We start from the raw sequence: 25,543 nt of genomic DNA, 5'->3' as shown, positions 1-25,543 counted from the left end.
TAAACTGCCCTGCCTGGGAAAGTTTTTCCTCTTGGTGCCGAGGACAGAGGGAGAGCAGAGCACCCCTATCTGAGTATTCACTCGCCAGCAGGAATGCGAGCCTGAGAGTGAGGACATCACAGATCCGGCACCACTGCCGCAAGGAGGCTGGAGTGTCCACTCACCCTCTGCTTCCCACCGGACACATTCAGGGAAAGCCCCCTTCTACAGCGAGCATCCACAGCAACATCCTGGGAACTGGAGACGGGGCTATCTGCCTATTATTGACATTGCTAGCAGAGACTGAGCCACTGAGAGCAGGACAGCAAGTGCACCCAATCCATACTGCACCATATAACGCACTTATTCCAAACCTAGACTGCACCTATACCAACCCTACACTGCATTATACTAAACATTTACCACATCTAACTTGCCGAGACTATACTGTACTTATACCATATGCAGGTTAACTGGGATGGTTGTTAAATGCAAAGATGCACTTAATACTCACGAATTATTTACTAACTGCGAAAACCGATGGCCACTACTCCATACTCTTACTACAAGACCTTTCTGCAGCCTTTGATACTGTTTGACCACCCACTCCTTCTCAAACTCCGTTTCCTTGGCCTCCAAGATCTGCTCTTTCCAGGTTCTCCTACTATCACAGCTTTCCGTCAGAGTACCTCTCCACTTCCTCTTTCTGTAGGCTTCCCCCAAGACTTTGTTCTTGGACCCCTTCCTTTCTCTATCTACACCTCCACACTTGGTCACTTTATAACATCCTATGGCTTCCAATACCACCTCTATGCTGACAAAATCTATCTCTCTACCCCTCTCCTCCCTCCTCCTCTCACATTACTAACCTACTGACCTATCCATATAGAGGTCACACCACTTCCTTAAATAAAATTGCTCTAAAACCAAGCTGATAATAGATGTAATCCTAGACTCTGACCTGTCCTTTCAGCCCCATATCTAATCGCTGTCAAAAGCTTGTAGACTTCACCTCCGTAACATCTCTAAAATTCGCCCCTTTTTAACTAAATAAACCACAAAGCTACTCTTTCACTCCCTTGTTATCTCTTGCCTTGACTACTGCAACTCCCTTCTCATAGGCTTACCTCTTCTTCAGTCTATACTGAATGCTGTTGCCAGACTCATCCATCTTACCAACCCGCTCAGTGTCTTCCACCCATCTCTTCTAATCCCTTCACTGGCTTCCCATTGTCCAGCAAATTACATTCAAAATACTAACATATAAAGCCATTTCACAACTCTTTCCCAAGATAATTACTAATCTTGTCTCCAAATATTACCCAAACCATCCTCCCTGCTCGTCTCCAGACCTCCTGCTCTCAAGCTCCCTTGTCTCCTTCTTCCATGCTCACCTCCATCCTCTGGAACGCTATACCTCAGTCTGTTCAGCTATCTCCTACTCTGGCTGCCTTTAAGCGATCCTTGAAAACTAATTTCTTCAAGAAAGCCTATCACACCTCCAACTAACTGAACTTTTATCACTTCTGTGATGGTACTAACCGTCACTATGAGTGAAAGACAGATAAGTAATGGTTTGGATTGCTTCAATATTTGTCAGCAAAATCTTTATATAGAAATATGAAGATTTAATACCACCTTATACAGTGTATTCCATGCTTGGCTGTGAGAGAGACACAAAGACTGTCATTCACAGACTTCCCTATTGTTTGTGTATTGGAAGGGAATGTGTATTGTGTTAAAGTTTACCTGTCTGTTCCATTGTTAAATGTTAATGATCTCACATTGTTCTGTCTGTCTGCCTTAAGAGAAACTTATTATGGGATGTATATATGTATGTGGAGTGGATGCTAAGGGGGAGGGGGGATTGTCCTACATTGTATATTTTTGTGTACACTGTATGGGAGTGTAAAACCCTGTTTCTATTGGATTGTAAAGGTCACGTCCAGTCTTCAACAAGGTCCACCTGGGCGGTAACCTTGTGGGGGAAAAACTGTACATAAGTCTGTTTCTTGTTCAATAAAGTTAGTTCTAGAGTAACTTCACCCTCAATCTAGAGTCCTGTCTCTTATTGGGGGAATATGCTACAAGGGATTGCTATGGTCTTCCATACTCCCTTAGATAATCACTAAGCTCTTGTAAGACCTTGTGTAAGAGCTTGTTCTGCTGCCCTCTCTGGGGAAAGAGGTTCACCCACGGGAACCTGGAACCTTGTCGTAGGTCCAGGGTGGGTAGGAGACGGCGAGACCCTAACCAAGCTGCGGCAGTTTGTGGGGTCTGAAGTGGTTACGGTGTCTGGTGGAGTGCTTGGAGCCCTCGGGAAGCACTAAGAGCATCTGTCAACGGAGGTACCCGGTCAGGGTGCCGGTTGATCTGTTACAACTTCCATAAGCTCATCCCCCACAGTTTTAACCTTTTGTACCACTTGCCCCACCCCATTAGATTGTAAGCTCTTATGAGCAGGGGCCTCTGAACCAGCTTGCATTTTATTTTATTGTAACTGCACTGTCTCTCTTTATATTGTAAAGCGCTGCCAGCCAAGTTCCTCCACCCCAAACTCGCTCATCCATGTCTTTATGAACCTTGATTTGTACACTGGTTCAAATCATTTGGTGAAGTGGGGGATTATGGTGTGGGTTTCTTTTTTTTTTGGGTTGGGCTTGGCCCCTTAGTTCCAGTGAAGGGAACTCTTAAGGTTTCAGCATACTAAGACATTTCGGACAATTTTATGCTCCCAACTTTGTGGGAACAGTTTTGGGATGTCCCCTTCCTGTTCCATGACTGCACACCAGTGCACAAAGCAAGGTCCATAAAGACATGGATGAGCGAGTTTGGGATGGAGGAACTTGACTGGCCTGCACAGAGTCCTGACCTTAACACGACTTGACACCTTTGGGATGAAGTAGAGTGGAGACTTGAGCCAGGCCTTCTCATCCAACAGCCGTGCCAGCCCTCACAAATGTGCTTCTGGAAGAATGGTCAAACATTCCCATAGACACACTCCTAAACCTTGTAGACGGCCTTCCCAGAAGAAGGGAGAAGAGTTAAAGCTGTTATAGCTGCAAAGGGTGGGCCAACTCAATATTGAACCCTACGGACTAAGACTGGAATGTCATTACATTTCATGTGCGTGTAAAGGCAGGCGTCCCAATACTTTTGGTATTATAGTGTATAATGGGTAACATCCAGAGCAAGAAGCAGAAATGGGCATTGAAAATCAAATAAAACTCATCAAAGTTGTTGCAGAAACGTGCAAGCAGGGCTGTCTTTAACGCAGGGCAAAAGGGGAAGCTGCCCCGGGCCCAGTCAATGTTGTGGGGCCCAAAGCAGCTGCCACTTGAGGCCGCACTGACCAAAAATAGTTGACTCTAATAGGGCCCAAGAAAATGTTTGCCCAGGGTCTAATCATTATTATAGACGGCCCCTGCATGCAAGCAATGGAAGACAGAAGGACCAGATCTCACACACAGAACGTTTATTAAAGGCAGACGGGCTAAAGTACCTTCACATCCCACGTGATGACCCTGTGACCGGTCAGCCTCCCGTCCAACGCATGGCTGGGGGACAGGTCTAAGCAGATATTGTTTTTGGAAGCCTGAAAAAATGAGAAAACAGATTGCAAATATCATTCAGCTACAAGAGTCCATCATTAATGCAAAGTAAAGATTTCCAAATAAAAGAGGAACTGTGGGTTTTCCCTGAAAGCTAAGATATAATATAAAAAGCCACTTAAAGCTGAACTCTAGGAACTCCGGGCAGATATAAAGGAAGCAGCTCCGTATTTATTAAAGGTTTTAAATGGAAGCGAATTAATCTCTAATCTGTGTATGCATTAGGCTCCGAATCCTGTACCTGCGGCGTATAGAAGAGGAGGAGTTTGGCACCGAGCTCAGAGAATTCACTGTCCGGGGTGAAAGGCGTCACGTAGTTCGGTCCTGCAGAAAGGAAGATGGCAGGTCATTCCCTGGCACACAATGTTACCATCAAAAACATCTCAATACGGCCATTAGTAGCACTTGATATAAAAAGTATAGAGAAAGCCAGAGAAATAAACCCTTTAAAGTTCCTTGAAATGCCTAAGCAAAATGTTCTGATCATCAATGGTATATGAGAAAATGGCAAATTCTTCGGCACGGTCGGATAACAAACTGGGAAGCTTCTCAGTGACAACCCTCTCCAGCCTTCCCATACCAGGTGTCACGCTTAACCTTACATACAGTACCCACTCTATATTACAGTGCATTGCGAAAGTATTCGGCCCCCTTGAACTTTGCAACCTTTTGCTACATTTCAGGCTTCAAACATAAAGATATAAAACTGTAATTTTTTGTGAAGAATTAACAAGTGGGACACAATCATGAAGTGGAACGAAATTTATTGGATATTTCAAACTTTTTTAACAAATAAAAAACTGAAAAATTGGGCGTGCAAAATTATTCAGCCCCCTTAACCACTTTACCACCGGAGGATTTTGCTGTCTTACGTCTGGGCCACTTTTTGCGATTCGGCACTGTGCGACTTTAACTGACAATTGCGCGGTCGTGCGACGCTGTACCCAAACGAAATTTAGGTCCTTTTTTTCCCACAAACAGAGATTTCTTTTGGTGGTATTCGATCAACTGTGCGATTTTTACTTTTTGCGATATAAACAAAAAAAGAGCGACAATTTTGAAAAAATAACAATATTTTTCACATTATTTTTTATATGAAATTCCCCCCAAAAAATGTAAAAATCAAATTTTTTTTATCATTTTTGGCCAATTTGTTTTCTGCTACATATTCTTGGTAAAAAAAATCGCAAAAAGCGTATTTTGATTGGTTTGCGCAAAAGTTATTGCGTTTACTAACTAAGGGAAAGATTTCTGTCGTTTTTGGTGTTTTCTTCCCCGACGATCGGGGAAGAGCAGCGGCGATCGCCGCTGCTCCTCCCCTGGCCCAACTCCCGCTGTGACTGAAAACAGCGGGAGTGAGCCTCCGGCGGCGCGCGCGCGCCGCCAAGAAGGGGGGAGTGTCTGCCCACGTAGGTCTACATCGTCAGACCTACAAGAGCCACTTTGCCGCAGTAGAGTTCTAGTGAGCAGCGGCAAAGTGGTTAAGTTAATACTTTGTAGCGCCTTCATGGGCCTCTTGGCTGCATCTCTGATCAGTCTTCTCCTTGTATGAGCTGAAAGTTTAGAGGGACGGCCAGGTCTTCGTAGATTTGCAGTGGTCTGATACTCCTTCCATTTCAATATTATCGCTTGCACAGTGCTCCTTGGGAGGTTTAAAGCTTGGGAAATCTTTTTGTATCCAAATCCGGCTTTAAACTTCTCCACAACAGTATCTCGGACCTGCCTGGTGTGTTCCTTCTTCTTTATGATGCTCTCTGCTCTTTAAACGGACCTCTGAGACTATCACAGTGCAGGTGCATTTATACCGAGACTTGATTACACACAGGTGGATTCTATTTATCATCATTAGTCATTTAGGTCAACATTGGATCATTCAGAGATCCTCACTGAACTTCTGGAGAGAGTTTGCTGCACTGAAAGTAAAGGAGATGAATTTTGCACGCCCAATTTTCCAGTCTTTTTATTTGTTAAAAAAGTTTGAAATATCCAATAAATTTCGTTCCACTTCATGATTGTGTCCCACTTGTTGTTGATTCTTCACAAAAAATTACAGTTTTATATCTTTGTGTTTGAAGCCTGAAATGTGGCAAAAGTTCAAGGGGGTCGAATACTTTCGCAATGCACTGTATATAGTAAAATTCCAAAAAGTTCCAAGCCTATTGAAGTAAAATCCACACCATATAACACAGTGACAGTGACACTTTGGTTAAACGCGTTAACATCTTGCTCCCAGCTGTTGTCACTGTGTTGCATAATGTGGATTTTACGTTAATAAACTCTTATTTTACTTTCCTCCATCCTATTTGTTTTACAGTTTACTCTCGGTTATGAGCCGGGCTTGCACCTGGTACCAGGATTGTTATATTGGGTATCATGGACCTACCTTGAGCAGTGCAGCTACATTTTGAAAGGAATAGTAAATAATTTTGACCTTCTGACTTTTTTTGCACCTATCCCACATAATCAGTGATGGGGAACCTTGACACTCCAGATGTTTTGGACCTACATTTCCCATGATGCTCAACTACACTGCAGAGAGCATGAGCATCATGGGAAATGTAGTTCCAAAACATCTGGAGTGTCAAGGTTCACCATCACTGCCATATATGGATAATTCATTTGTTTTAGATTTCATCAACCAATGGTCATGACGTCAAAATGGTAAAGTCTACAACTCCCGTTGGCTGTATGAGGTTTTTTTTTTTTTTTTTTTTTTTTTTTTGTAGATCGTTCCCGTGACCCTTAACAAACCGGAGAGCTTTCCAGTCCATTTTCCTATAATAACCAGTAGACCCAGGAAATTCAGTCTATATATTCTTTATTGTTACCTTGCAGTTGAAAAACAAACCCCATACATGGTAGAAGCACTGGGGGAAACACCCCTAGGAAGCTCTATTGGGGCACAATTCACTAAGCGATATTTGTACCGCATCCGAGAATCCAGAAATATAGCGCACGTTTCGGAAAAAAAATGAATTCATGAAAAAACTCTCAAAATTTTCGCATTTTTTAATTATGCCTTAACCACTTCTGGACCGGGAGGTTTTACGCCTCCTTAATGACCAGGCCATTTTTTGCAATACAGTACTGCATTATTTTATCTGACAATTGCGCGGTCGTGCGATGCTGTACCGTGTTTCCCCCGAAAATAAGACCTACACTGACAGAAAAACCTACTGTTATTTTCGGGGAGGGCTGCAATATAAGCCCTACCCCGAAAATAAGCCCTAGTTTAGGGTTTGTAAAAATCCTAGAATCCACTTTATTACTGTTTTATATCATGTCCAGTGCATTTCTGTAATCTAATAGTGTGAAATACCTTCGGTACAGCGCTGCTCGGCGCTCAGCTGATCTACCGCTCTGCTGTCCTTCTCTTCTCATAGCTGTCAGCAGGGGATCTCAGCCCCTCCCCTCTGCAGTGCCCCAGAGCGGGTCACAGAAGCGCCGAGCATTATAATAGTGTGAAATACCGTCGGTAATCGCTGCTCGGCGCTCAGCTGATCTCCACCTCTGCTGTCCTCCTCTTTTCATAGCTGTCAGCGGGGGATCTCAGCCCCTCCCCTCTGCAGTGCCCAGAGCGGGTCACAGAAGCGCCAAACATTATATTATAATAGTGTGAAATACCTTCGGTACAGAGCCGCTCGGCGCTCAGCTGATCTCCCGCTCTGCTCTTCTAATAGCTGTCAGCGGAGGATCTCAGCCCCTCCTCTCTGCAGTGCCCAGAGTGGGTCACAGAAGCACCGAGAATTATATTATAATAGTGTGAAATACCCTCGGTACAGAGCCGCTCGGCGCTCAGCTGATCTCCCCCTCTGCTGTCCTTCTCTTCTCATAGCTGTCAGCGGGGGATCTCAGCCCCTCCCCTCCGCAGTGCCCAGAGCAGGTCACAGAAGCGCCGAGCATTAGATTATAATTGTGTGAAATACCTTCAGTACATGACCCCCAGCTGTCAGCGGGGGAGAAGAGAAGAAGGAGCAGCGAGAGATCAGCTGAGCGCCGCTGTACCGAAGGTATTTCACACTACTATAATATAATGCTAGGTGCTTCTGCGACCTGCTCTGAATGGGAGGGGCTGAGATCTCCTACTGACAGATATGAGAAGAGAAGGAGAGGAGAGCGGGAGATCAGCTGAGCGGCGCTGTACCAAAGGTATTTCACACTATAAGATTACAGAAACACATTGGACATTATATAAAAAAGTAATAAAGTGGATTCTAGGATTTCACAAACACTTGTACCAGGTGATTCCTGACAGGCAGGGAGGGAGAGACCTACCCCAAAAATAAGCCCTACTGTGTCTTTTGGTGCCAAAACTAATATAAGACCCGGGCTTATTTTCGGGGAAACAGTACTAAAATAAAATGTGTGTCTTTCCCCCCCCCAAATAGAGCTTCCTTTTGGTGGTATTTGATCACCTCTGTGGGTTTTCATTTTTTGCGCTAAAAAAAAAAAAAAGCGTGACAATTTTGGAAAAAAAAACTTAATTTTTTATTTTTCTGCTATAAAACACAGCCAATAAAAAAATTTAAAAAAATCAAATTTTTTTTATCAATTTAGGCCAATATGTATTCGGCTACATTTTTTTGGTAAATAAATTCCAATAAGCGTATATTGATTGGTTTGTGCCAAAGTTAAAGCGTCTACAAGCGATGTAATATTTTTATGGAATTTTTATTTATTTTTTACTAGTAATGGCGGTGAGCAACGATTTTTAGCGGGACTGCAACATTGCGGCAGACAAATCGGACACCGACACTTTTTGGGGACCAGTGACACTAATACAGTGATCAGTGCTAAAAAAAAAAAAAAAAAAAAAAATGCACTGCTACTGTACTGATACTGGCAGGGAAGGGGTTAACATCAGGGAGGATCAAAGGGTTAAGTGTGTCCCTAGAGGGTGGTTACTAACTGGGGGGGGGGGTTGCACTGATCTCGATCTTGTCTCCTTGCAGAGTGGAGATCTGCCTCTCCCGGGGATGATCGCGGGTAGCCGGCAGACATCGGGATCGCGGGTGGCCGGCGGACATCGGGATCGTGGGTGACCGGCGGACATCGGGATCGCGGGTGGCCGGCGGACATCGGGATCGCGGGTGGCCGGCGGACATCGGGATCGCGGGTGGCCGGCGGACATCGGGATCGCGGGTGGCCGGCGGACATCGGGATCGCGGGTGGCCGGCGGGTCCGCTGGAACCGTTAATCGACATCCCTGTTGGCAAATCATGGCGCGATGGCGCCATCTAGTGGCTATTTAATGAAACAACATACAGGTACGTCGTTTCACGCAATAACGCCACTTTGCCACAGTAACTACACAGCGGCTGGTCGGCAAGTGGTAAATATTGCATGAAACTATGTGGTAAGTTATCGCAAGCATCTCCATCTTGTCTCCTTGCAGAACGGGGGATCTGCCCCTCCCGGGGATGATCATGGGTGGCCGGCGGACATCGGGATCGCGGGTGGCCGGCGGACATCGGGATCGCCGAAGGACATCGGGTCCGCTGGACCAGTTGATCGACATCCCTGTTGGCAAATCATGGCAGGATGGCGCCATCTAGTGGCTATTGAATGAAACAATGTACAGGTACATCGTTTCACGCGATAGCTCCACTTTGCCACAGTAAATACAAAGCGGCTGGTCGGCAAGTGGTAAATCTTGCATGGAACTATGCGGTAAGTTATCGCAAGCATCTCGCTTGTGTACATATAAAATTGTAAGACAGCCAACAATTTAGTCATGGCTGGTAAGGCATGGCTTCTCTGGGTTGAAGGCTCTAGGCACCCTATAAGTTGGGTATACAGCTCCACGATTGGCATCTTGGATAAGCTGAGGTTCTGCAGGGTTTTAGCATCCGTGAATTTATCCGGCCATGTTTGCTCCTTAAAGCATCTTTCCCATAAAAAGGACCACTTGAGATCTTCTCCATTATTTTAAATTCCAGAAGGCTGGATTCAAAGGGCCCCATCCTCTGTGCTACGCCGTCTTACAGCCTCCAGGGACAACTCCTGGGTAGATTCTAGCTGACACCTGCTCCAGCTTGCACTTTCCTGCCAATTTTTTTAAACCATTTACTTACCTCAAATCCGGGATCTGACCATTGCCAGAGTTGTCGCAAGCTTTGACCAGTACTTATTTATATATTGTACCATGCATTTATTTATTTTTTTCCCTTTGTGAACTGACTTTAAATTCCTTTTGATGTGGTATTTAAAAACTGTTTTTGGGGTTTGCGCTAAAAACTGCATATGAGCAATAGTGAATTGACATTTTCATTATCGCATGCCTTAAGTGTTCACACGACTGTCATAATGCATGCGTTAGATAACCTTTAGTAAATTGTGCCCACAGCAACCACCCAGTTAAGACTCTTAAAGTGTCATAAGCCCATATCATAAAAACGATGAATAAATGGTGTATTCCATGCTGTTCATACTCACTCAGTCACTATGAGATTCCTTTTCTGTATTCTGCAATAATCCTGGTTGATCCTGCTGCTCTCTATCTCCCCCTTCTGTCCATGTCCCCAATTTAGCAGAGAAGTGTTGGCAGCTCTGCATATGTGCAGTTTACAGTCAGTTTCTATGCTGAGCATTATCCTCCCCATTACATCTGAGCAGCCCATGTGACTATGAGGTCACACACGTGGGCGTATACACAGTGGTAAATGACAGCCCATGCCCTTCCTCCTCCTCTAACTAACCAGTTAAACACAATGGGGACGGGATATTACATGTAGATTGATGGAGACTTCTTCTCCCTGATATTCATAGGTTGAACTGGATGGACTGATGTCTTTTTTCAACCTCACTAACTATGTTATTCTAAGACATAGGCTGGAGAGGTGTGACACAGCAATGTTGACAATGTAACAAACAGTGTGTGTTTAGTATCATTTTAACCAAGCTAAGCAGACATAGCAAAGACATGGAAAGTGGCTTTGCCAACCATTATATGCATACAATGGAAAATGTCCTGGTAAATGAAAGTTGAGTAAGATACACTTTAAGTAATTTGCTGTTCCACGAGGTATATGTGGAAAACAATGAGTCTTTGAAAGAGGAATTTAAGAGGGACGATAACACCTACCCCTATCGAACTGCCTATCGTCCAATTGGCCATGACAATGGTAAATTAATAAGGAGTGGTCAATGAAATATTAAAGAGGAACGTCAATTAAAAAATCATGTAGCCAATCCCATACCTCTCCTGATCATACAGACCACCGATACAGACACCGTTGGCTCCTCATTGTCATGATCTGACTAGGAGGACACTATGGGGATCGTGTTTCTGTTGAATAAACCCATAAAAAGCCCTACTGAGTCTAAAACCAGAGGGATGTAGCAACACCCAATTTAAACAGTTAACTTTTATTTTTTACAGAAGCGAAGTAGACTCAACAAAAGGCATGGAAGTTGGCCGTGCCATTCGTTATAAAGGTCAAAAGGAAAATATCCTGGTGAATAAAGGAGCCATGACTCCTTCATCCACTTCACATCCTCCGATTTCCATAGGACTTTGGTTCTAATGGGTATAATAGAGGACCACTTTGTATCAGTTATGATCACAAGTTAGGTAAACTATTCCACCAAGGTTAATGGTTGGTTATATTGCTAAATGGCCCTAAATGTCTTCATCTGAGCCCAGACATTCCACATGGTATCCACCAGATCTGTCAAAGCCTCCCATCAATTACTTCAAGCCCCTATCACCTTCTGCACTGACTGTCTACATCCAGGTCTGGAAATTCCACATGGAATCCACCAGGTCTGTCACAGCCTCCATCCATTACTTCAAGCCCCTATCTATCACCATCTGCATAGACTGTCTACATCCAGGTCTAGAAATTCCACATGGAATCCACCAGCTCTGTTATAGCCTCCATACATTACTTGAAGCCCCTATCTATCACCATCTGCATAGACTGTCTACATCTAGGTCTAGAAGTTACACATGGAATCCACCAGGCCTGTCATAGCCTCCATCCATCTGGGAGACCTTGTGGCCACTGTGGACATCAAGGATGCGTACCTGCACATTCCCATTGTTCTGATGCCCAAGTAATTCCTACACAAATGAACTGGGGAAGTGCAAAACTCCATCTTGTACCTCCTGAAAACAAACAGTATATGATGTCCTGTGTCCCTCAATGGACTCCCAAGATTTGACGGTAAATCCTATCTTATTGCTTAGTAATACAGATAATGTACACTGGGTACCCACCAGCCGAATACAGGGCCTTCACATGAGACTGCTGGATGGTATCATGGAAGATGGATACAGTGCCAAGATGGCCCTCCAGTGATGTAGGTGTGCCCCACTCCGTGTCCTGAGTTCCAGCTACTATGGTGGACACCATTCCCTCCCGTGGGTTCTGTGCGCCACTCAGCCCCCAGCTGTGCCCCACCGAGGTGGCTGGGAAGGACTGGGAACGGCTGAGCGCCGAGTGTGAGGCGAAGGTGAGGTCCGGAGTATGGGATGGAGAGGTGGAGACGGTGGTGGTGGTACGGTGGCCTGCTGACCCGATACAGCAAGATGTGAAAGACTGCCAAATGAGAAACAGAGAGGATTATGGGTGACGCCAGGGAAAACGAAAATAGAAAATACAGCGTATTGTTTCAGCCAGTACACATTTCTGATTAATAAACACTGACAGCTGAATGTAAAAAATATATATATATATATATATATATATATATATATATATATATATATATAATGCAACCAGTAAAAATATTGGCCATGCAGGTCTGGCATTGATTTTAAGGGGAATTTCAGGTGGAAAAAAAAAAATACAGTATGCGGTTACCCCCCTAAAATCCATACTAAGCCCTTAGGTCTAGTATGGATTTTGAGGAGAGCCCCCACACCAAATTGTCAAAAAAAAAAAGAAGTTGGGTCCGCCCAAAAATCCATACCAGACCCTTACTTGAGCAGACCAGAAAAGGGGAGCTCAGCCCTCTCCACCCCAAAGCACCTTGTCCCCATGTTGATGGGGGCAAGGGCTTCTTCCCCACAACCCTGGGCGGTGGTAGTGGGGGATCTGCGGGCAAGGGGTTTATCGGAATTCCAGATCCACCTCCCCATGTGAATAAGTAGGGGTACATTGTACCCCTACTCTTTCACCAAAAAAGCATCAAAAAGAAATACAGAGTTTTTGACAATTCCGTTATTAAAAATGAAAAACAATGTCCCCCGATATGGATCCATCGTCAATCATGCCCCTGCCGCACGTGAAAAAAGAAAACAGAAAAAAAAAAAAAAAAAGCGCCGCCTGCGACGAAGGCTAACCAGCAGCTGCCTGCTGACAGTTCATAAATAGGTAAGGGGGTGGAGCCACCTGGTGGCACCTCCCCCTTGTGATATCACTGACCAGTGCATGCTGGAATTTAAGGAAAATGCAGTAAGATGTTTTCTTAATGAGGCTGCAGAGCGGCAGATCTCGTATTGTCAAGGTTAGGCGGCCATCAGCGTTCCGTAGACATGCAGTAAAACCTAACCTCATTGAGTGACGGGAAGCGGAGCTGTGCCACCTTCCTGAGCTGCCCATCAGCGTAGATGTTCACCATATTCTGGCCAAAGGGTCGGCGTCCTGCGATGTGAACGATGTCCACGCAGTGCTGAGTGACAGAAAAGAAAAAAGGTGACACCTTGTGGAGAACTCAAACATTGTACAGGAAAAACTCCCCGGAGCAAACCCAACCTGCACCCGTAATGAGAAACAGTGGTACATATTCAGTGTCCAATCAGATAAGCCCTTATGCGATACATGGTCAGTACATGTAATTATAGTTGTATAAATCGCATTGTAACGTATGCGGTCTTCCCTCTGTAGCAGACGGGTGAACAGCCGAGGGAGGGGGGACACTTACCCACACCGAGTCATTGAAGTGTAATTCTGGGACTGCCACCGTCATGTACTCCTTCTTGGTACAAACCGCCACCACCAGCATCCCGTCCATGGTGAAGAACGCCTCAAAGCCGGTACCGCTGGCTGCAAAAAAACTAAAAGAAAGACAGCGAGACATCATGAGATATCCTGATATGGCCACACACCACGGTCTATGTCAGCATTTCATACAACTAACATCAAATTTCTCCAATCCAAAGAAGGAGCCACCGTCTCACAATAGAATAGAAAATAATATTATAGAAAATAACTCAATGGACAGGAACAGAAAATAAAAAAAATAGAATAGAAAATAAAAGAATAGAAAACATTATAAAAAGAATAGAATTCAACGGAAAAAAAAATAAAAATAGAATAAAAAAAGAATAGAAAAAAAAGGAGTAGATTAAAATAGAATAAAATACAATAGAGCAAATATAGCCGTCCTCCTGAATATACTAAACAAATCCAATTCTGAAAACAAACCATTCTAACAAATATGAGAAAACAAAATTATTAACATATGAATTTGAAAATAAACAAATGTTTCCATTGTGCACATCTCTATTGTAGAATGTTAGTTGCTGCTCTGAGGATATCCCCGTCACTCTAGACCACGACCTCTGACCTACACATAAAATAACCCCACCGCATGCACAGCTCAGTACTACCTATATGACCTCTGACCTACACAAACCCCAACCCATACACAGGTCAGCACCACCTACTTGACCTCTGACCTTATACCCAGCCGCATATACAGCTCAGTACCACCCACATGACCTCTGACCTACACATACCCCACCAGATACACCGCTCAGTACCATCTACATGACCTCTGACCGACACAGCTCAGTACCACCTACATGACCTCTGACCTACACAGCTCAGTACCATCTACATGACCTCTGACCTACACAGCTCAGTACCACCTACATGACCTCTGACCGACACAGCTCAGTATCATCTACATGACCCTCTGACCTACACAGCTCAGTACCATCTACATGACCTCTGACCTACACAGCTCAGTACCATCTAGATGACCTTTGACTGACACAGCTCAGGACCACCTACATGACCTCTGACCTACACAGCTCAGTACCACCTACATGACCTCTGACCTACACAGCTCAGTACCACCTACATGACCTCTGACCTACACAGCTCAGTACCACCTACATGACCTCTGACCTACACAGCTCAGTACCACCTACATGACCTCTGACCTACACAGCTCAGTACCACCTACATGACCTCTGACCTACACAGCTCAGTACCATCTACATGACCTCTGACCGACACAGCTCAGTACCATCTACATGACCTTTGACTGACACAGCTCAGGACCACCTACATGACCTCTGACCGACACAGCTCAGTACCATCTACATGACCTCTGACCTACATAGCTCAGGACCACCTACATGACCTCTGACCTACACAGCTCAGTACCACCTACATGACCTCTGACCTACACAGCTCAGTACCATCTACATGACCTCTGACCGACACAGCTCAGTACCATCTACATGACCTCTGACCTACACAAACCCCACCGCATACACAGCTCAGGACCACCTACATGACTCTCTCATACCCCATCGCATAGACCACTCAGTACAACCTACATATACCCCACCGTATACACCGCTCAGTACCACCTACATGACCTCTGACCTACTCATACCCCACCGCATACACAGCTCTGTACCATCTTCATTACCTCTGACCTCTACATATCCCACCACATACACCGCTCAGTACCACCTACCGCATACACCACCTACAGAAAGCAGCATCCAATCTCCAACTTCTCAGCGGTATCACCAATCACAGATACATTGTTCCAGATGGTAACAATAATGTAGCAAAGTGAAATCGCAATACACCAAAAGTACACAAGGTGGCAGCATCTTTCTTCTTACATTCAGCTGAGCGGCAGAAAGACATTCACTCCGGGGTCTATATTTGGGTTAAATTAATAATTTGGGATTCTTTTTGGTTTGTTCGGCCAGTTTTTACAGCTGCTCAGGGCCCTCTGCCTGCTTACTGACATTTTGAACACAATTTGGTGAAATTTAGTTTGAAAATTTTTTTTTTTTTTTCCCCCTGCCCCGGAAGCCTCCAGGAGGCCATGCTGCTTGTATGGGGGCCCTGGGGGTGGGAAGGGGCCCCAGTAGGGAGGCTAATGTAGAGGGCATCAGGATTATTGCCAGTCCCATCCCCCTCTCTTGGTTTATACATGTAATAAATGGGAATTCGTTTAGCTGGGCATTTATTGTTCTCACTTCCACTACAGCCCAGCTGCGTCACTAGGGTTGGTGTCACTTGGTGCGGTAAAACATGATGTAACACCCCTCCCCCCTCCCCTTGGGGGGGGGGGGGGGGGTGACACTATGTTGTCCTGTCGCTACTACTAGCACAAATCCCCCAAAATCCCACCTCCTAGCACAAATCCCCCCAAACCCTTTTCCTAGCACAAATCCCCCCAAACCCAGTCTCCTAGCTCAAATCCCCCCAAACCCAGTCTCCTAGCTCAAATCCCCCCCAAACCCTTCTCCTAGCTCAAATCCCCCCAAACCCTTCTCCTAGCACAAATCCCCCAAACCCATTCTCCTAGCTCAAATCCCCCCCAAACCCTTCTCCTAGCACAAATCCCCCCAAACTCTCTCCTAGCACATATCCCCCCAAACTCTCTCCTAGCACAAATCCCCCCAAACCCTTCTCCTAGCACAAATCCCCCCAGACCCAGTCTCCTAGCACAAATCCCCCAAACCCTTCTCCTAGCTCAAATCCCCCCCAAACCCTTCTCCTAGCTCAAATCCCTCCCAAACCCTTCTCCTAGCACAAATCCCCCCAAACTCTCTCCTAGCACAAATCCCCCCCAGACCCTTCTCCTAGCTCAAATCCCCCCCAAACCCTTCTCCTAGCTCAAATCCCCCCCAAACTCTCTCCTAGCACAAATCCCCCCAAACTCTCTCCTAGCACAAATCCCCCCAAACTCTCTCCTAGCACAAATCCCCCCAAACTCTCTCCTAGCACATATCCCCCCCAAACTCTCTCCTAGCACAAATCCCCCCAAACTCTCTCCTAGCACAAATCCCCCCAAACTCTCTCCTAGCACAAATCCCCCCAAACTCTCTCCTAGCACAAATCCCCCCAGACCCTTCTAGCACAAATCCCCCCAGACCCTTCTAGCACAAATCCCCCCAAACCCTTCTCCTAGCACAAATCCCCCCCAAACTCTCTCCTAGCACAAATACCCCCCCCCCCACTCTCTCCTAGTACAAATCCCCCCCAATCCCTTCCCCTAGCACAAATCCCCCCAATCCCCTCTGCTAGCACAAAAATCCCTTCTACTAGCACAAATCCCCCCAAACCCTTCTAGCAAAAATCCCCCCAAACCCTTCTTCTAGCAAAAATCCCCCCAATCCCTTCTCCTAGCAAAAATCCCCCCAATCCCTTCTCCTAGCAAAAATCCCCCCCAAACCCTTCTCCTAGCACAAATCCTCCCAATCCCCTCTGCTAGCACAAATCCCTTCTCCTAGCACAAATCCCCCCAAACCCTCCTCCTCGCACAAATCCCCCCCAATCCCCTCGGCTAGCACAAATTCCCCCAATCCTCTCTGCTAGCACAAATCCCCCCTCCTCGCACAAATCTCCCAAATCCCCCCTCCTCATACAAATTCCCCCCCCCCCTCCTAGCCCAAATCCCCCCCCCTCCTAGCCCAAATCCCCCCAATCCCCTCTCCTAGCACAAACCCCCCTCCTTGTAAAAATCTCTCCAACCCCTTCCAGCCATAATACCCACTCCTAGCACAAATCCCCCCCAGTTTGATTTCTCCTCCAATGACCGCTCATCTCCCGGCAGCAAGGAATGAAGCAAACACCGTAAAATGTAACAGCGATCGATCCTGTATCATATGCTTTATGGAGGATCGCTCTGCTGACAGGAAAAGGAGAACACAGCTCACACCTCCCGACTCTCTGATCTCTGTCCTTTCCTTCACTGCTCCAGGCTGCTCCCCCCTTGTCCCGACCCCCTCAGATGTACAATTATGTGTCAGCAAATCCCTCCCCCCCCCCCCACACATCATCTCTGGGTCTCTGTGCTTCTCTATGCAATCCAGGCAGATCATGGCTGGAGGGAGGGGGCAGCAGGGGGCTGTACATATCTTCCTGAAAACATCACAGCACCCGGCCTCCAATGGAGACACCACCTGTTCCAGCGGCTATTTTATTATATTTTTACATTATTTTTTCATTATAATTATTTTATCATCATCATCAATATTTATTATTAGTATTATTCATATTTATTATATTAAATATTATAATTTATCATTTTATTAATAATTTTTTATTATTTTTAGTTATTATTAATCTTATTATACATTATCACTATTATAATATTTCATTTCATCAGTTATCATTGATATTTATTATATTATTATTATGATGTATTATCATTATTATTATTATTATTATTATTGAATAATGGGATTAAATAATAATTTTATTATATATGTTTACATTACTTTATATTTTATCATCATCATCATCAATATTTATTATTGTTCGTATAATTTATATTTATTAATTTATTATATATTATCTTTTATTTTATTATTTTATTATTGATTATTTTAAAAAATAAAATAAATAATTTTATCATTTATTTTTAATTATTATTAATCTTATTATACATTACCACTATTATAATAGCTTCATATCAATTATTTTAATATTTATTATTATTATTTTTATGATGTATTATCAGCATTATTATTATTGAAGAATGTATAATATATATTTTATGATTTACATTATGTATTATCATTCGTATAATTGTTATGTATTATCATCATCATCATTATTATAATTATCATTAATATACTATTATTATTGTTTATCGTCATCATTAAAATTAACATTTTTATATTATTTTAAATATTAAAAATAATTATTTTATCATGCATTATCATTTTTATTATACATTATCATTATTTTAGAGGGATTTTCTCTTATTTCCTGTTGTGTCTTTGAAACAGGAAGTGAATATGAATCTCCCCAGCGGACACTGACAGCAAAAAAAAAAAAAAAAGTTTTTTTTAACCCTTCCTTCATTTCAATTCATAATAAAGCTATAATTTCCAGAAATAGTAAAAAAAAAAAAAAACAAACATTTAAAGGGCCAGTACAGCACTGCAGCTGCTACCTCACCTATAGAGCTGTTTGCGTCTCCTCCCCGTCGTTGGCTCCTCCCTGAAGTCATCGTTAAGACACACCCAGGCGTGGAAGGCGAAGCCGGTTCCGGGCCATTTCTGCATAGTGGGCACCATAATCCCGGACATGCTGGGGGTCAAATCGAAATACTGCAGCGCCCGTTCCGGCCCGTCCCTCCTGGCCATGGCGGACAGCGCCCGGATGACCGGCGTGGCGTAGGGGTGGGCGCCGCTGGCCTCGGTCCGGAGCAGTTTGATGAGTTCCCGGAGCTCGGTGGGTTTGATGGAGAGGCGGCCCAGCACCTGCAGGAGGCGGATCAGGTTTTCCGCGCATTTGGCGTCCAGCTCCTTCCCACCGCCCAGCGCAGCCAGGATGTGGCCGACCATCCCGGCCTGGACGCATGTCATGCGGTTCCGCAGGGAGGAGTCGCAGATCTGATTCAGCCGCTCCGACACCAAAATCTGGAGGTCCCGGGGAGCCAGTTCTGGGATCCACTGGACCAGAATGAGCAGCGGCTGCTCGTTCTCTATGCAGCCAATGTAATCTGGATGGTAGGCGCCTTCCAGGGCCTGCAGGGGGAGACAAAGACCTAATGAGGGAGTTCAACAAAGTGTTCTTTCATCTGTGGCCCCTGACTCCTCCTTATGGAGAAGAACCACTACGGGCCTCCAATTCAACAAAAAACTTTGTAGGCTGCATATAATACATCACTGGTTCTGTCTGCCGGTCTTCTCAAAATGTGGTTATTTCTAAATGAAAAAACACATCCTTGGCATCCCTTTAGACATGCATCCCCGCTCTTTTCTTAGTACTGCAGATTCTAGCTGTGCAATCTGCTGATTAGTCGATTGATTACACTCAAAATGGATGTGCAGGAGGCATTGCCACCCCTCTGAAAAGCAATCCAGGCTCAGCTCGCTTTTCAGAGGTGTCTGATAGGCAGTGAGGAGGAGATATGTTGCCTCTGCACAACCTGATTTACCTCTAAAATTGCCATACTGTGACTGCGGTGTGGTTCTGCTACGGCCCACGTAGAACTGCATGAGTCATGTTCCGCGTCAGGCACTGCCTGCCAAAAGCTACAGGCTGTTTAGGTTTTGCAGCGACTGGGAAACACAGCATTGCAGCTGTGGGTTAGTGTTAAGGCAGGCAGTCAGGGGGTGGTAAAACAGCAGCTCAACCACCTCAATTCAATGTTTGCAGTGCTGAATAGTAAGCAGGGAAGAGCATGCACATCTAAAGGGATGCTGAGGATATGTTTTTTCATCAATCTCATCTTTCAGATACAATAAGCCTGTTTCACTCCTGTGTTGCACACTGTTATCTCCATTACAACCCCCCCCCCCCAATAATTACCATGCTCAGCAGCTGCTGGAGGAGGGGCCTGGTTGGCTGACTACGGCTCTTCAGAACCTCGTAGAGATGCGGGTAGCCAATTCGCTCTTTGAAGACTTCCTATAGAGGAGAAGAAAGTTACAGCAATATGGATTTCCAGTCCCACCCATGCAGTGAGAGCATCACTAAGCCAAAAGAACAGACTCCTCCTCCATTGTGGGAGGGGGGGCAGAGACACAAACTACTGCAGGTAAATCTCACCATTGTGGGAGGGGCAGAGACACAAACCACTGCAGGGAAATCTCACCATTGTGGGAGGGGCAGAGACCCAAACTACTGCAGGGAAATCGCACAATTGTGGGAGGGGCAGAGACCCAAACTACTGCAGGGAAATCTCACCATTGTGGGAGGGGCAGAGACCCAAACTACTGCAGGGAAATCTCACCATTGTGGGAGGGGCAGAGACAAAAACTACTGCAGGGAAATCTCCCCATTGTGGGAGGGGCAGAGACACAAACTACTGGGGGGGGGGGGGGATCTCACCATTATGGGAGGGGCAGAGACACAAACTACTGCAGGAAATCTCACCATTGTGGGAGGGGCAGACACACAAACTACTGCAGGGAAATCTCACCAATGTGGGAGGGGCAGAGACACAAACTACTGCAGGAAAATCGCACCATTGTGGGAGGGGCAGAGACAAAAACTACTGCAGGGAAATGTCACCATTGTGGGAGGGGCAGAGACACAAACTACTGCAGGTTAATCTCACCATTGTGGGAGGGGCAGAGACACAAACCACTGCAGGGAAATCTCACCATTGTGGGAGGGGCAGAGACACAAACTACTGCAGGAAAATCGCACCATTGTGGGAGGGGCAGAGACAAAAACTACTGCAGGGAAATGTCACCATTGTGGGAGGGGCAGAGACAAAAACTACTGCAGGGAAATCTCACCATTGTGGGAGGGGCAGAGACACAAACTACTGGGGGGGGGGTCTCACCATTATGGGAGGGGCAGAGACACAAACTACTGCAGGAAATCTCACCATTGTGGGAGGGGCAGAGACACAAACTACTGCAGGGAAATCTCACCAATGTGGGAGGGGCAGAGACACAAACTACTGCAGGAAAATCGCACCATTGTGGGAGGGGCAGAGACACAAACTACTATTAGTGGGATTCTAGTCCAGCTGTCTCGGGTGGAATTCTGGGATTGCACACATACAGCCAGCAGACTCACCTTGGCAGATGGAGAATTCCTCATGATGGAGGTCAGAACGCTGATGGCGTTAACTGTGATGGAATCTGAATCTGAGTCGATGACCTAAACAGTAAACAGAGGAGGAGTAACTGACCTGAAGAGGATGACTTTGTGATGCGGGAAGAGCGACCCCCACCATTCTATATCGAATTATAACATGCTGAAACACCCCACCATCAAAAAAAAAAAAAAAAAAGACATAACACCCCCCCCGCGCGGCCCTCCACCACTGCCAAATGCAAACCATGCCACCTCGTAATACAACATCATGGACCCACCAACCGTTTACAAATTATCCTATTTACACCTCTAGATAACAAATCCCAATTCATTTATAAATCTGTTCATATTTAGGACTGAAGAAGCCATGCAAGGACTGCAGCCTCTTGCCAGTCACTACTGATATTAAAAAGGTTCTATGCTTTTTTGGAATTTTCATTTTATATATATATAAAATATACACTGTGGTAATGTTCTTGTTTTACATGCGTTTTGAACTACAGATGTCATATGGTGGTGGAGTTTTTAGAATTACTGTATTTTCTGGCGTATAAGACTACTTTTGAACCTCAAAAAAATCCCCCAAAAATGGGGGGGTCATCTTTTACGCCGAGTATAATATCTCCAAGGTAACCTAAGTATAAGTATTACCGGTAGATGAAAATTAGGGGGGTCGTCTTATATGCCCAGTCGTCTTATACGCCGGAAAGTACGGTATATACATTGCACGCTGTGGTCCAATTATTGAGGTCAGTTCTTGGGCACATAAATGGTGTGGGAGTGCTTAAAGTTTTTTTTTTTTTTTTTTTTATATGCTGGTATTCTAAAAAAAAAAAAAAAAAAAAAAAAAAAAGTTTGAATATTTTATACAATATGATGGTATTGGAGTACTCGTGGCATTTTTTTTTTCTACTTTCTATGTAAATTGTGTACTCGGATGGTCAGAGACCTCTTTTATTTACCCCTAGGCTGGCTCACGACGGTCACAAATCCCGGTGATCATCGGATGTCCCCCGGCAGAGCGGTATTTGATGAAAACCAACACATACATGACATGTCGGGTATACACGGGGAGGACAGTGTGCTGGAGGGATGGGAATTCCGGTGACAGGTGACTGGCACATCTGGTGAGCGGATAATTGGCCCCCCTGGGAAGAGGGGGTATCTATCTGCTTTCCTCGCATTCTATTGTGTTACAGGCTAGACTACAAGAACGGTGACGAGGAGACATCTCCTGGGGGCTGGAGAGGAGTCTGATACTTCCAACGAGCAGATAACTGGCAGAGGCAAAAAGAACTTGGCATTAACCAATTAACGGATGTGTAGATTATTACCGTGCGGTACGCGGTTTATCTTTGTCATTGCACGTTATGAATGTCGCCCCATGTTAGCCCATGGTGGGTGCAGGAATAAGACATTAATGGCACCATTGACTGGCGGAGAAGATACATTTGGAAACCTTCAGATTCATTTTTTTCTTAAAATTTACAATGTATACACCCAGAAGTAGGAAAAGAATTGTATCAATTTTTCTTTTGCTTTTAAAAAATTACCACACTTTATTTATTTTTTGCTACTATTTTTTTTTTCTGGGTCATAAAAGTTGAAAAGAAAAAAAAAAGAAAAACGGTCAAAAGTGGACAAAATTTACAATGCTGCAGTCTGATCACTTGAAGGGGTGGGGGCTGAGTAAGCCCCCATGCGCACTGTTGCGATTAGCTGCACTTTTCCCAAGGCGCAACAACGTTCAGAATGAAGATTTCTATTATATGCAATAGTGCCCCTTCCCACCAGAACATCATTCAGCCACCTTTCATGCGAAAAAGCAAAGTAGCTTTTTTTCCTGCTGTTTTTGGCCCCATAGGCTTTAAATAGAGTGCCTGAAAATGAGCAACAAACTTTTTAGTGCATTTTTGTCTCCTCCTTGTAGCAATTGCTGACCTGTTAACAAAATGGAGGATTCAGCAGTGTCTATGCTGGTTGTGGAGACCTCTGTCTGGTGAAAGCCAACAAGAACCTCTACTTCCCCAGTGATACCCATTACAAAAATCTCTACGACCCCAGTGATGACCATGACAGAACATGTATGACCCCAGTGATGCCCATTACAAGAACCTCTACGACGCCAGTGATGCCCATTACAAGAGCCTCCACGAAGCCAGGGATGCCCATTACAAGAGCCTCCACGATGCCAGTGATGCCCATTACAAGAGCCTCCACGATGCCAGTGATGCCCATTACAAGATGTGAAGGCGCAGAAATTGGGGGTGGTGGCGGCGCAGGAATTGGGGGTGGTTGGTCTGAGGGTGCTGAAATTGAGAGTGATCAGGGGTCTGAAGGTGTTGGAATCGGGGGTAATGTAACGTGTGAAGGTGCTGGAACTAGGGGTGTTTCTGAGGTCCGAAGGTACTGGTTTTGAGAGTGATGTGAGGTCCGAAGGTGCTGGAACTGGGAGTAATGTAAGGTCCGCCGAAGGTGCTGGAATCGGGAGTGATGCGAGGTCCAAAGGTGCTGGAATCGGGAGTGATGCGAGGTCCAAAGGTGCTGGAATTGGGAGTGATGTGAGGTCTGAAGGTGCTGGAATTGGAAGTGATGTGAGGTCCGAAGGTGCTGGAATTGGGAGTGATGCGAGTTTCGAAGGTGCTGGAAATAGGGGTGATGTGAGGTCTGCAGGTGCTGGAATTGGGGGTGATCAGGGGTCTAAAGGTGCTGGAATTGGGGGTGATCAGGGGGTCTGAAGGTGCTGGAATTGGGGGTGCTCTGAGGTCTGAAGGTGCTGGAATTGGGAGTGATGAGAGTTTCGAAGGTGCTGGAAATAGGGATGACCTGAGGTCTGCAGGTGCTGGAATTGGGGGCGATGTGAGGTCTGAAGGTGCTGGAATTGGGGGTGATCGGGGGTCTAAAGGTGCTGGAATTGGGGGTGATCAGGAGGTCTGAAGGTGCTGGAATTGGAGGCGACCTGAGGTCTGAAGGTGCTGGAATTAGGGGGTGACCTGATGTCTGAAGGTGCTGGAATTGGAGGTGACCTGAGGTCTGAAGGTGCTGGAATTAGGGGGTGACCTGATGTCTGAAGGTGCTGGAATTGGGGGTGACCTGAGGTCTGAAGGTGCTGGAATTGGGAGTGATCTGAGATCTGAAGGTGCCAGGACTGGGGGTGATCTGAAGTCTGCAGGTGCAGGAATTGGGGGTGATTGGTCACCTGTGGCCCCTGCTGGGGTCTAAAAGTGAAACACACATAGCACAAGCATGGTCCACCATTGTCACTATCAAGAAGCTGGACCAGAGCAATAACCTGCAGATAGAGTGAGTGCAGACAGAAGTGTCTGAAAGAGGCTGAAGGAGACCAGCAACACTCTGATGGGGGGAAAAAAATGAAAAGAAAGGTAACACCATTATCTGATGAAAGATAAAAGCCATCCAGTTAGGGGTTATCACTGCTTGAAATACATCAAACGTAATTTGGGATCACTCTTGATGCAAACAGGGGCTTACAAGGCAGGTATGGGAGATAGCGAGCGGCACAGAAGCGCCGGCGCTGTACAATACACACTGACTATCAGATGGCGCTAATCTTGCAGGATGGAGACAGATCAGAGAGAAAACAGAACACCAAAAACAAAGTGCCGCCGAGCATCACTAATCCTGGGATCTGCCCGGGATTCACACAGAACCAGTCCGGCCGGTTGGTGAATGTGAGTCAGGATTACCCAGAGGACATGCTATATGAGCCTGGCCTGCCATACCCAAATAACGAGCTGTTTACACTGCGTGTTTACCGCCGCCCGCCCAGGCAGGTATGAGAAAGGGAGAGAGTGCTATAAAAAGTCCAAAGGAAAGCAAACAATCCCTTCATTTTCCCACACCGCTAGAAAGCAAAAATGAAAGCTGGAAGCTGACTGGGTATATAACAAAACTGAAGCAGAAAACCACACAAAAAACAATAAAAAAAAAAATGAATAGCCCATTAAAAGGTAAAATAACAATCCCCTCCAGTCCAGAGAGATTGTCCCCACTTTTTTTCTGCCACTAGATGTCCTCAGTTTGACGGCCAGCATCATTCCACCCACTTCCTCTGAGCCCAGGTCCTCTCCTGGACCCACCTCCAGCCTGTGACTGGACAGTGAAAGAAGCAGCAGCACAGTGATGGGCTCCTCTCTGTCACACTGATCGCCCCTTTCTATCAGTACATGAACCGATTTGCTTCTACTGCTCACACATCAGCCCTGCTGTACAAGGGTG

The 25,543-nt window shown here is 45.5% G+C and overlaps 1 protein-coding gene across 4 annotated transcripts in view; it reads right to left on the bottom strand.

Moving 5' to 3' along the window:
* The window catches only part of NBEAL2 (neurobeachin like 2), a 231,804-nt gene that overhangs the window by 94,930 nt on the left and 111,331 nt on the right, over positions 1–25,543 (bottom strand). For all 4 annotated transcript variants that reach the window (XM_082257949.1, XM_082257950.1, XM_082257952.1 and 1 more), the window contains 8 exons: positions 21,284–21,367; positions 20,063–20,161; positions 18,704–19,275; positions 13,461–13,593; positions 13,089–13,208; positions 11,812–12,133; positions 3,832–3,914; positions 3,482–3,574 (listed from right to left, as the gene is read on the bottom strand). In XM_082257949.1, coding sequence (XP_082114075.1) covers positions 3,482–3,574; positions 3,832–3,914; positions 11,812–12,133; positions 13,089–13,208; positions 13,461–13,593; positions 18,704–19,275; positions 20,063–20,161; positions 21,284–21,367 — 1,506 coding nt within the window. The remainder of the gene's footprint in view (positions 1–3,481; positions 3,575–3,831; positions 3,915–11,811; positions 12,134–13,088; positions 13,209–13,460; positions 13,594–18,703; positions 19,276–20,062; positions 20,162–21,283; positions 21,368–25,543) is intronic.

The sequence above is a fragment of the Pelophylax lessonae genome (assembly GCF_965119305.1).
Source record: "Pelophylax lessonae genome assembly, chromosome: 5".
Lineage (NCBI taxonomy): Eukaryota > Metazoa > Chordata > Amphibia > Anura > Ranidae > Pelophylax > Pelophylax lessonae.
The sequence above is the reverse complement of the archived record's forward strand: the minus strand, read 5'-3'. Positions and strand labels throughout refer to the sequence as shown.